Below are 12,908 nucleotides of genomic sequence, written 5' to 3' on the forward strand. Positions count from 1 at the left end.
AACTATTAATGTTGCCGTCAGCAGTCGCGGTGATGCCCGCGGCCGCCGACTCTCAGTGCCCTGCTGGTGGCGTCCCGGCCGTCTCCATGACGACCTGGCATCACTTCCGGTTCCTGGGTCCCGGGCACGCGCGCAGGGCTGTTCAAGTTCAGCCAATTATGGCTGATTAGGTCACAGCTTGCACTCTGCTTTTTCATTGGCAGCAGTGCCAGAAATGTATTATTCTAAACTTGAGAACACTTGCAGGGCTCTACCCTGATTGGTCCCTAGCACTATATAGGGCAGTGAGGACTGAGCCTCACTGCCGGTTATAGCGTATCAGTACTGCTGCCTGCTCCTGTGCTAGTTTAGTGTTTGAACTTTGGATTGATTTATCTGTGTATGACCTCTGCCTGTCCCTGGACTCTGAACCATTGCCTGTGACCCTGACCTTTTGCCTGTACCCGTACTCTGAACCATTGCCTGTGACCCAGACCCTGCTTGTTCCTGACGTGTACTACCTCCTGTACCCGTACACTGCCGTGTGAACATAAACTTGTACTACACTGAGTGTAAGTCCTGGGGCCAACGGAGTACCTGTGAGCATAACCAATTTGTATGGGAAAGGTGGCTGCTATAAGTGAAGACTTCTTCTGCTAAAGTTCTACAAGTTTATGATGCACTGGTAGCCATAACATTATAACCAGCCCATAAAGATCGGAGGTAAATTCTATCATGAAGGACAGCGGGACGAATCAGATCCAGACCTTGTCACAGGTTGTACAAAGCTTGTCTCATTGCTTGTCAGTACAAGAGGAATCCTCCAGGAATTTGCAGGATCTACAGGCTTCTCTTGGCATTGTTATTGAACCGAAACTAAACCTGCCCGATCGATTCTCTGGAAGCAAATCCTCCTTCCGCAACTTCAAGGAGAGTTGTAAGTTATATTTTCGCTTGAGACCACGCTCCTCTGGTTCTGAACAACAGAGAGTCGGTATCGCAATCGCCTTACTCCAGGGCGACCCCCAGTCCTGGGCCTTCGCTCTTCTATCAGCAAGTCCCTCTTTACAATCCGTGGATGCCTTCTTCCAGGCCCTAGGTCTCCTATATGATGACCCAGACAGAGTGGCCTCAGCTGAGTCTCATCTTCAGGCGTTGAGGCAAGGACATCGCTCTGCTGAATAGTATTGTGCAGAATTCAGACGGTGGTCAACAGAGAGTGAGTGGAACGATCTGGCGCTTCCGAGTCAGTTCCGCTTAGGCCTTATGGAACATTTGAAGGACTACTTAGTACAGTATCCTATGCCAACCTCACTTGAAAGTTTGATGCAACTAGTTATTAAAATTGACCGCCAAATTAAAGAAAGGAAAATTGAGAGTCATCTATACCTCCTTGCTAACCACCTAAGTCTTGTTCTACCTTTCTGGACACTCCTGAGCCCATGCAGTTGGGCGCTTTCCGTCTGCCTCCTGAAAAACGCTCCAGATGGTGCTCCCTGGGTCTCTGCATGTATTGTGGTCAATTAGGCCACTTAGTTCGTACCTGCCCTATCAAGTTGGGAAACGCCTAAACCTAAGCGCTGGTGAAGAAGTGCGCTTAGGTTTTCAAATAATCTCTTCAGAAAAAGCCTTGTTAGTCCCTGCACGTTTAATTTTCAGAAATCATTCTACAGATGTGCCGGCCTTCCTCGATAGTGGTGCGACAGGTAACTTTCTGTGAACATAAACTTGTACTACACTGAGTGTAAGTCCTGGGGCAACGGAGTACCTGTGAGCATAACCAGTCTCTACGGGAAAGGCGGCTGCTATAGGTGAAGACCTCTTCTGCTAAAGTTCTACAAGTTTATGCCGCACTGGTAGCCATAACAGTTATGAGACATTTAGAAGATTATGCCATTATATCATCACCTATTTGTTTGTACACACAACCTCTGTAATGTCTTCATAAGTTTCAATTCATAAAAGGAGGTAAGGACCTATCACTCTACTCCTCCTGCTGTTTCTATGCACTCCGTCCCCATACATGACTGCAGGAGAGAGCATAGTGATTTGTCTGTGTGTCCCTGTGTGCTTTCTTCTCCAGTGACATATAGGGAGTGCAAGAGACAAGGTACTGATGGGGCAGGCTGGTGGTTTGGTGGGAGCACATAGCTGGAAATGTCTCTGTACTGCACAACATTTACAATCATGCTAAAGAAACAAAACAATGCATGTAAATCAACATAATGCATTTATTTCTAATGCATTATTTTGCAAAGTTTGTTTTCAAACTTACACAGAATGCATGAAATAAAGGTACTTGAATGATGATATCCATTTAATGCCTATCTTTAGATCTGACCTAAAAATCGGGTCTGTAACCAAGAACTATTTATTTTGGTAGCAATCAGACGTAAAGAATTTTAATTTTAGTCACACTACGCACCAATTCCCGTATATTTATAACCAGACACATCTACATCTGTGCTCACACATGTATAGCATCATTCACAGCTTCTACTAATGATCTTACACATTTCTATCATTGTCGCACTTACCTTGGGTCCCATCATCCCATCTCTTCCTGGAATACCCTCAGGACCAGGAGGACCCTATGAGACCAGAGAGGTTAGTCTATCAAACAAGAAGTAGAATTCAACTAGTTGACTAGGTACGTAGTTACTAAGATTTAAAAAAAAAAAAAAAAGACACTGGTTTGTCAAAGCATTTCATCAATTCTAGTTGTGTCGATTCAGAGTAAGGCAAAAAAAAAAAAAAAAAGTGTAACAATTGCCTTGTTTCCTGACCTCATATAATGGCAATCTGATAAACTCCTTGCATTGGTCACCCCATACTGTCATCTACAAATTCTAGCTACAGAAACTATCAAAATCTTCAAGATTCAGAAGGAGGAGGATTGTGCTGGAGAGCATTGATCACATAGTAATTTATCTAAAACAGGGCACATTTTTTAACTTACCTGAAAATTATTTTTTTTCTTAAGACCCCCCCACCCATCCACCAAAGGGTAGGAGAAAAAACATAAAGATTCAGCCAAAAGTTTTATCACCTTTCATAAACCAACACTCATCTCTGAATGCCTCAGCATGTACAGAAAATTAAATGTGTAATTACTGTATTTTTATTGGACATTCTGTGGGGTAAAGCTTCTTTAAATACAGCTGTAGCCATGACATACTATACTGTGTGAATTGGGGCATGTTGCAGTGTTTGGAGAGAAAAGGAGGTTTCCAGGGTGCAGCTCTGGGGGAGTGACCATGCCCCCCTTATGACATCACCACTCCCCATCATGATGTCATCACACCCCCTATCCCGATGCAGGTACTCAAATGTTTAGAGGTACGATATAGAAGCACAAGACTGTAAGCTGTGTACTTTAGAAGACAAAGGTCCGAGTTTGGGCCAAAGTGTTGTAAAGTCTGAGGATGGGCCTGATGTGCAGTGGGAGATAGAAACAGCCTCAGTTATACAAAATATAGTTAGGGTGTGGTGATGCGGGAGGTATTAAGTCACATGGTTACAAGAGAGAGAGGTTGGGAGAGGAACGCAACAGTGAGAGAGGTGTATGTTTTTCCCACTGGAACACACCCAATTATAGGCAGTTGTAGTTGGGACATAAACCATAGTTGCCTACTGTCCTGGAATGTCAGGGAGACTCCCAAATTTCTGGGAGTCCTCCCTGACTCCTGGGAGAGCAGGGCAACCTCCCGGATCCCGGCCAGTTTGCTAAGTTAAATAGAGGGGGTGGGTCTTAGTGATGCGATTCACACGTCATCGTGGCCCCGTCCCCTGCTGGTATAGGGCAAAATTTTGATGACAGCTCAGGAGATGGAGCTTAGTTACAGGATTCTCCAAGCCCCACCCCCACACGCCAACCTGCCCCTGGACCTCCTGGAACATGAATTGACAAAGTTGGCAAGTATGACATAGACAACTTTTTTTGTGCCAGATGGAAACCAGGGGAAAGCAGACTCTACTTCCCCTCCCCGCTTTCTGTTATATACTAACATGCTTTTAATTTACCAGAGGAATGGAGGAGACAGTGGCTCATGCAATCACAATAACAAATTATTGTGTGATAATAGGGGCGACCGCCCAGGGCGCAACGCTGAAGGGGGGCGCAGTTTAGGAATGTTTTAGGCTCATTTGGTTAATTTTGAGTGCAAGGGGGGCGGCATTTGTCTTTCTCGCCCCAGGTGCTAGAATTCTAAGTTACGGCTCTGCTACTGGACAATGAATAATGACATCAGAAGTCAATGATTATAAGTGATCACATCAGAACTCATCATAGAGATATTATTTACAGGAGTTTAAACCCATATTAACACTTCAGGTGCTATGAATAATATCTGTATAATGTAACTAACCAGACCTTTTCTCTATATTCTCATGAAATGAAATGTTCCCCAGTAACATTAATGTAAGAACTGTTAGCAGGGCTTCCAGCAAGCAGCCCAGCAGGGCACTTCCGACCTCTTACTGATTAGGTAACAAAATAACTGAAGAACGTGGTGTTGTACGGGAGCTACTAAAACATGATTGGTTGGATGTTTTTCATTTTGTCCTAGCCTTCTGATGAATGATGTCTATCTCTCTCATTTATAGTGGCTGACAGGGATGAATAACATTATTATACATTGCATTTACATTGTACATTTCCTTTAGCAAATGCCTAATTTCATATATCAGTCATTGCTGTGGTTATCAGGGAACTTTAGACAAGCTTAATAGAAGATATATGGGGATGTGGACAAAAGGTATACATAGACCTCAAGTGCCTATTTATAAATCCAGGATTAAAAATATGGTACTATTCATAGGGGCATTTACCTGCAACCCAGGTGTACCTGTGTCACCTTTTTCTCCTTTCAGTCCTGGGGGGCCCTGTAATAAAAAGTCAACTTTTAAAACCCCCATTATTCATGGAGTTTCCACATGGCTAATTGACCATATGTCCATCTATGTCATACTAATCTGTTTTACCATTGGTCCAGCAATCATCTTCCCATGAAGTCCAGGGGAGCCCATGTGCCCTCCAGGACCTTCAGGACCCATTTGTCCAGACACTCCAGGTTCTCCCTAATAAAAGCATAAAGAAGAGATACCGGAACAAGTGACGTAAAAAATGTTTCCAGATTCGTATTCACAGATGTTATCTTGCATGTTTTACAATTCATCAACAATCTACACCAGTGTTTCACACGTGTTGATTATATTCACTGTCAGTTCATTCCCCAACGTGCTATGTGTTGATTTAATGCAGGTGGGGGAGGAATACAATGTTTCTTTCAAATCCCAAAGCCAAGTCTCCTCCACAGCAGGAACGTGATGAGGGTGATATAAATACCTGCAGTTTATAGGTCATGTTGTGCCAGAAATACCTGAGCATATAACTGTGTGTCAGCTCTAATAACAACCCCATTACCTGCTGTGAATCCCTTTCGCTTGATAGGAAACACATAGAGCTACTATGGTACTATTACTATGGGCCCTGTGCAGTGGCCCAGTCTATTCCTATTATAAACCGACACTGCTTATTATACCCCAGCCACACCTCCGAGATTAATTCACTGACAACAGTGTTGTCCCGGCTATATAACTATAAATTCCTCAAATGCAGAATTTACAGGTATAGTGCAGAATGCCAATATGCAGACTGGCGAAGCAAAAGCGGAACTCTTCAGCGGGGATTCAATTAGCCGCAAAGTGTCTCACGGACGTTCCGGGGACACTTCACGGTGGAGATTTTGACAGAAATGTCTGCACATTTTTCCCTTGCACCTCAGAGAGAAAAATGAGCGGAGATTTCTACCCTAATTGACGGCAATTCGCACGGCACGATGTTCGCATGCCACATAGCCACCAGCAACTGAATTCCCTTTAAGATGGTACTACAAGAAGTTGGCATCGCTGCAAAATGACCTGTGCCACCACAAGAATGGATTAGCGCAATAATGTTGTCACAGCTATGCTCATCTCTACAGACACATGTAGCAAGACAGTAAAATGATTGCAATGTTACCGTGACAACCAGTAGACACATTAGGAGACATTTGGAAAAAGAATGCAGAAGAGCACTTTATTCACATAAAATACAAAAGAAGAGGACAAAGGCTAAATGCAAAATACATCACATTTATACATTTCATTAGCATGCTTGATTTTTCAAAGGGACACCAACATCAAAACTGTTTACATTTACAGTTAAACAATCTTTAGAGGCATACAGATCACACTTATTCTGTGTGGATTACATTCTTTTTTTTACCAAAAATCTCCCTATTATCTGTTGTATTGTTGGAGCTACAGCTGGCTTTACTGTTGCTTCTATCTCCTATGTCGCCCACACATGGTGCGATTTGGATGCATAATCAGACCTCTTAGACTAATCTGCTGCATATCCCCACTGACTGCTGATCCCAATCTATAGATCATCAGGAGATATTAGATGTCAAACTGGATGGATAACAGAAGTAGACAGCTGAGGGCAGCATCTGGCCATGAAGGGCGCCATCTCCCAACTGCATTGATGTCACTCCATTAGATCCTAATATTCTTTATCTATGTATGTATATGGCCATATCTAGCAGAAATCCAGCCAGTCAGGCCAAGAGTATGAGTAACTTATGGTGGTTTAGAATCTGTCACTGTGCAGTTAACAATTGTGTTATCACCAGCTAAGTGACTTCATTGTCTAAAGTCTGGGTCACCGGAGTCAGACTACATGACTGAAGAAACGTCACAAAAAAAGAGACCTAACAGTCATTATTATAAGGACACAGTATATCTGAACATGTATTTATTCCAAAACAGAGAAAAAAACTTTTATCCTGAAATTGTATTGTATATTGGTGTTCTGCGGAAAGATGCCCAAGATTACCCATTCAGGTGTAAATGTAAGACAATTCCCCAACTCTGCTGTCGCAAATCTCCACACCCAGTGGTAAATGTATTAACCTCTGATTCTAGCAAATCGCCTATATTCAGCGACTTTGTCAGACAAATTTAAAATGGCCATTTTAAACTGAGCTGGCAAAGTCGACGAATATCGGTGATTTGCTAGAATTGGAGGGTAATACATTTACACCCCCACCCGTCCAACCCCCCCCTTCCCCCCCCCCGCTCCTGGAATCAAAAGCTCTGAATGATGGTCCCAAAAGCAGTGAACCAAATTAGCTGATGATTCACCACATTTGGCTTAGTTTGAAGTATTAGTAAGTCCAGTTGCATATCTGGAATGTGCCAATAAATATCCTCTATGGAAAATATTAAGGAATATTTCCACATATATATATATATATATACAGGGAGTGATTTAATAGAGGTGTCCAAGGTTTTAAGCAAAGTACCTACTTCCAAAAAAGGAACATGCCATTGAGTGAGGCCTGACTTAATAGTGGTATGACCTATAATATTTCTTAAGAATATATAATGTAAAGAAATTGAGGGGGGTGTATAACAAAAGAATGTTTAGTTGGTTATTCCAGTCCAGGCCACAGAAATAAGCTATTGGACTGTTAGCATAAGGAGAACAGCCAGTCCACCAGGACCAATAAATTGAAGTTGATCCTTGGCCAAGGCATATCGGAGAGGTTTCCTACAAACCTTGACCAGTAATTGTCCATTGAATGTAAGCCCTCTGCTAATCACATAACAAAGGGACGAGTCGCTATGGCCTGTTTGTACTCTAGGTTCCCTACAACAATTAAGTGGATTGATTTGTATGGATTTAGCTTGTATTTGTGTCTGAGGATATGCCAACTTTTTCTAACAGGCATTAAGGGGTAAATGTATCAAGCTGAGCGTTTTCCGGCGGGTTTGAAAAACCAAGATTCTCGCTATCAATTATTTAGTACATTCTATAGAATGATAGCTAGAATCTGTCTGGTTGCTATAGCCAACATCTCCACTTTTCAATCCCGCCCGAAAACTCTCAGCTTGATACATTTACCCCTAAGAGTGTTTTCTAATACGTGTGTTGGGATCTCTTGGTCATGAAGATGGAGGAAGGCTTTAAGACCCAAATTCAGAAGGAGATGTTTTTCTAACGTCAGGTTTGTGTAAGTACTTTGGTTCTGTATCCAGTCTCTCCAATATCGTAATAGTGCAGCATGATTGTAATGGAGTATATTTGGTTATTACTACCCCTTTAGGTTGTTGCAAGTTCACATAGGTAATATGTCAAACCTTGAAACATCATCCCCACTACAGAGGTCAAGCTTACAGAACAATAATTACCACTATGATTATAATATTCTCACAAAGCACAAATGTTGATGCATACCATTGGTCCAGCTTCACCTTGCTCTCCCTTAGGTCCTCGTAGTCCCGGTAGTCCCTTTAGAAGAGATATTCAGAGGGATACATTACAATAACGAAATGAAGAGTTTAATTAAATATTCCCTTATCAACATTTCAACGCACAGATCCCTGTTATACAGTAGTAGGAGAGTTTCCATAGATCCAGCTAATGGACTGCCTTAAGTGTGATCTTACAGGAGGTCCGGGAAGGCCTGGTGGTCCCGGCTCACTAGAGGTGCAAGTGCAGGCAGAAGGAGGAGCTGGACAAGTGTTCTCATCCCTCTGAAAAAAACAAGAGAGAGTACAGTGGAGGACCACTGAAATCTATTCTGTACAAACTGAGTGAGGGGTCCAGCATAGGAATCTGACGGGGTGGTACTTGTGGTGTGTCATGCAGTGTTATGTCGTGGGATATCTGACATACAGATACAAAGCACAGGGCATTGCATATCAGGGCTGTAGGTTTTTAGTTAGTGCAAGGTATAGCAGGAATCTACTGTCCTGTGTGCACTCCTCACCATTGCTGGAATATCACAGCATCCATCTCCTGCTGGTATTTCTGAACTGCAGAATATCAGGAATGACTGGAGCTGCAACTGGAAGACCAGTACCAACTAGTTAGATTGCAGGCACGTTATGTAGCAAAACCATTTATCTTTGAACAAGAGCGTAGTAATCTACAACAGTGCACTTCTATCTGCTGCCATCTCTACTCTTATCCAATCTAATCATTATTATGTACTTGACACATCATGCAATTGAGAAGCCCTGCATGCAACTGCCCGTCTGTATTGGAAACAGGGTGCACATAAGAGAGTGGAAGCTTACTGCTGTGTGCACTGTGTTGACAAAGATTAAGGGGTATGTTTACTATACTGCGGGTTTGGAAAAGTGGAGATGTTGCCTATAGCAACCAATCAGATTTTAGCTTTCATTTATTTAGTGCATTCTAAAAATTGACGGCTAGAATCTAATTGGTTGCTATAGGCAACATCTCCATTAGATTCTAGCCGTCAATTTGTAGAATGCACTAAATAAATGAAAGCTAAAATCTGATTGGTTGCTATAGGCAACATCTCCACTTTTCCAAACCCGCAGTATAGTAAATCTAGCCCTAAGTCTTTTCACAAAGGTTTTAATTGCTTCAGCTAACTTTAGGTGCATATTGGGCAACGAAAGATTTCACTTCCAGATTGCCTCTCATGTACAAGATATCAAGTTAGGCTTTCAAGACTGGAAACAAAGCACAAACATATAACAGACGTGTTCCTAGCCTATCTTCTTGTGACCTGGAGACTTCCTCCAACATCTGTGGAGTGAGTTTGACAGGAAGCAGCTCTACACCCTCCCCTCCCCTGTTCACTTCAAAATTACTGTTAGGATTTGTTTGTTTGGTTTGTTTGCAACAATGTTGCCATTCTCTGCAAAACAATTCACTCTTTCAAGCTTTAGGCAGCAGAACAATGAATAAAATGTTTGCAAATTATATTACTACTAGCTAGCAAGAATATATATTTATTGAAAAAATGAGTGGACATCTCTGAAACATTCCGAACTAGATTTGCAGCAACAAGAAGCAGAGACTGTCTTGGGAACATTGTGGCACATGAGAACTTCAAGCATATGTAAATATTTATTTTCCGACAAAACATGTCACAATGCAGGATATGTATACATGTTCTCACGGTTGTGTCATTTGCAGCTGCACACTTAAAGACAGACAATGTCCAGCAGTGAGCATTCCCTCCCAGCAGCTCCCACGGTTAATAATTAAATGAACGCGTTGATTTAGCGAAGCGCTCTCATTTCGTCCCCCCAGCAGCAGTCCCCTCTCTTCTGACCCACGAAGCTAAAAATAGAGAGATGGTATCACTTCTCTTTAAACGTCCTCTAGAGAGCTGGACTCTTTCTTATTTTCCCTGAGAGGCAGGGAATCAGCCTGAGCGTGAATCTCTTCCAAATGAGAGTCATTGATCATTGGAAATGTAAAATGTCTCAGGTTAAATAAAGCTGGATGATAAATGAAAAGAAGACGCTCTGTCTTATGTCTGATATGCCGGGAGGGTGACATTGCATTAAGGAGACCAATGTATGACCTAATGCCGCCATATTTGGCCATAATCAGATAAACCTCTGCATAAGGAGAAGGGACTTCTGCAAAAAGCAATTTAGACGGCAGTCCCACCCATTGAGTTGTTAGAAAATGACATGGTCCTCTGCTATCACAGAACTATTTCAGCCTGCTTTGGACTCATCAGTGCAGGATAAGGCAGAGACTGATTGGACACTATAAGGAAACAGACACAGATTAACTCCTTCTATACTGCAAACTGAAGCAATCTATTAACTTTGTGGGTGGCAGGATAGTGCTCCCATAACTTGGTGTTGTTCTTGGTTGTTTATCAGACTTCACCAGGTTACCAGGACTATTAGATATAGGTTCCTGAATCCTCATTGACCCTCAATGAACATTCCCAGCACCACTCCGTGCAAGTGTACAAAAGGGGCCCTGAGATCAGGGCCAGATTAACCCAAGGTCTAACTGGGCTACAGCCCAGGGGCCTCGGGTATCCACGGGGCCCTTCAAAGTCCTCAGCAGCATTATTGATCGGTCCGGTGGCGGGGGCGCCCCTGGCCCCATCAATGCTGCTGAGCACTTTCACTGCAGTCATCCGTCCCTGGCGCTCAGTAATCTGCTTACTGAGGAGATCTCGCAACAGTCTCACTCTTGCGAGATCTCTTCAGTAAGAAGCTTACAGTGCGCCGCAGAAGGAGGACTGCAGTGACAGGTAAGCGCTTGGGGGGCCTCATGTGGGGCGACTCACATTGGGGGCCTCACGGGGGAATGGAGGCCCCCTTAGCCCAGGGGCCTCCATTCCCTTAATCCGGCCCTGCCTGAGATATCCACTTCATGTACTCATTCATTACTTATGTGAGTACAGATTAGCACATACTTAGAATATCACCCATGTGTCATCACTAATATTCATGCACAAGTTGCTACATAAGATATATGTTAAAGAGAAATGCAGTAGGATGTTGTCAGCGCAGCAGGATGTTGACATCCAGTCCCACTGTATCCTTTTAGCTGCTATCTAGTGCTGATATAACATTAACAGCGTTGTCCAGAAGTGGTTAATAGATACCATGGGAATAGACAGGACTGAAGCCAAAAGACAGTGTGGGCAGCACAGTGGCTTAGTGGTTAGCACTTCTGCCTGACAGCACTGGGGTCATGAGTTCAATTCCCGACCATGACCCTTATCTGTGAGGAGTTTTGTATGTTCTCCCCGTGTTTGCGTGGGTTTCCTCCGGGTGCTCCGGTTTCCTCCCACACTCTAAAAACATACTGGTAGGTTAATTGGCTGCTAACAAATTGACCCTAGTCTCTGTGTGTAGTAGAGAATTTAGACTATAAGCTCCAATGGGTCAGGGACTGATGTGAGTGAGTTCTCTGTACAGCGCTGTGGAATTAGTGGCGCTATATAAATAAATGGTAATAATAATAATAATAGACCCCTACCTCACATACTTTCTACATTCCTTATCACCCAACTAAACACCGGTTTTTATATCTACTTCAGTGTGTACATTTTAATTAAAATATAACATAATAAGTGTATTATATGATTATGCAGAGCTGCCCACTGTCCCTAATTTTCATGGATTCAATCCTGGGTTTAAAAACTTTAACTGTTGGAACTCTGGACCGTATTTATCAGCTCTAACATAGCGGTGGCGGATCGCCCCCCCCAAGCAGCAAAAAGCTAGGTCCCAGCCGCCGATCAAAACGGGAGGGGCGGGGCTAAGCGGGGAGGGGGGGGGCTAAATGTGGGCCAGCCAATCAGAGTGGTCCCAGCCGGCGACCACAATGGGAGGGGGCGGGGCCAATTGTGGGAGGAAGGCGGGGTTTAACGCGAGCCTGACAATCAGAGCAAAGGAGGGGCGTGATTATGCAAAATCGCCCCCCCTAAACATAAAGTCTAGATCGGCCCCTCTAACATAGTGACTGGAAAACACAAAGGAATCCCATTTTGTAGGCTTTATTTCTTCCCCGGAGCTAACATTTACCGGCCAGCCCGTCAGCCACCTTAAGGGTGACACATGCCATGTACACAACATAACAGTTCTGAGTAAAAATTCAGCAAATACTTAACATCAACATATTCCTTTACATAAATTGTCTTCACATAGGCTTTTATAGGTATTATAAGGAATACTTGTAGCTGTACATCACAATAAACCATCTGTACATGTAGTTAGCTATTCATTGGAGCTTAGTTGCAATTTTTTCTGCCCATTCATACATCTTTTTTGTCTCTAAAAAGTCATGTGTAACAAAGAGTATATTTCATATTAAAATAAGACATATTACATTTCTTAATACCCTGCCATATTAATCATTTATCATTATCCATCACTAACTACATTATAACCATGTTCATTCAACGTGCCATGACGGAAACTGTAGTGCACCAAAGGTCTGCCGAGATGGATGAGCTGTCCGGCAGGTAAATGTCCTTGTAAAACATTGTAACATGTTGGCAACTATGCTAATAGTATTGTGAGAGCTGCCATAATTTGGAAAGGGATAACCATAACACTCATATGACATAAACGCCATCCCA

The 12,908-nt window shown here is 43.0% G+C and overlaps 1 protein-coding gene across 4 annotated transcripts in view; it reads right to left on the bottom strand.

Annotated features, from left to right (window-relative positions):
- The window catches only part of COL20A1 (collagen type XX alpha 1 chain), a 113,421-nt gene that overhangs the window by 17,792 nt on the left and 82,721 nt on the right, over nt 1–12,908 (bottom strand). For all 4 annotated transcript variants that reach the window (XM_075176695.1, XM_075176696.1, XM_075176700.1 and 1 more), the window contains 6 exons: nt 8,799–8,876; nt 8,476–8,562; nt 8,264–8,317; nt 4,963–5,058; nt 4,810–4,863; nt 2,517–2,570 (listed from right to left, as the gene is read on the bottom strand). In XM_075176695.1, the coding sequence (XP_075032796.1) occupies nt 2,517–2,570; nt 4,810–4,863; nt 4,963–5,058; nt 8,264–8,317; nt 8,476–8,562; nt 8,799–8,876 (423 nt within the window). The remainder of the gene's footprint in view (nt 1–2,516; nt 2,571–4,809; nt 4,864–4,962; nt 5,059–8,263; nt 8,318–8,475; nt 8,563–8,798; nt 8,877–12,908) is intronic.

This window comes from Mixophyes fleayi, chromosome 6 (genome assembly GCF_038048845.1).
Source record: "Mixophyes fleayi isolate aMixFle1 chromosome 6, aMixFle1.hap1, whole genome shotgun sequence".
NCBI classification, from domain to species: domain Eukaryota; kingdom Metazoa; phylum Chordata; class Amphibia; order Anura; family Limnodynastidae; genus Mixophyes; species Mixophyes fleayi.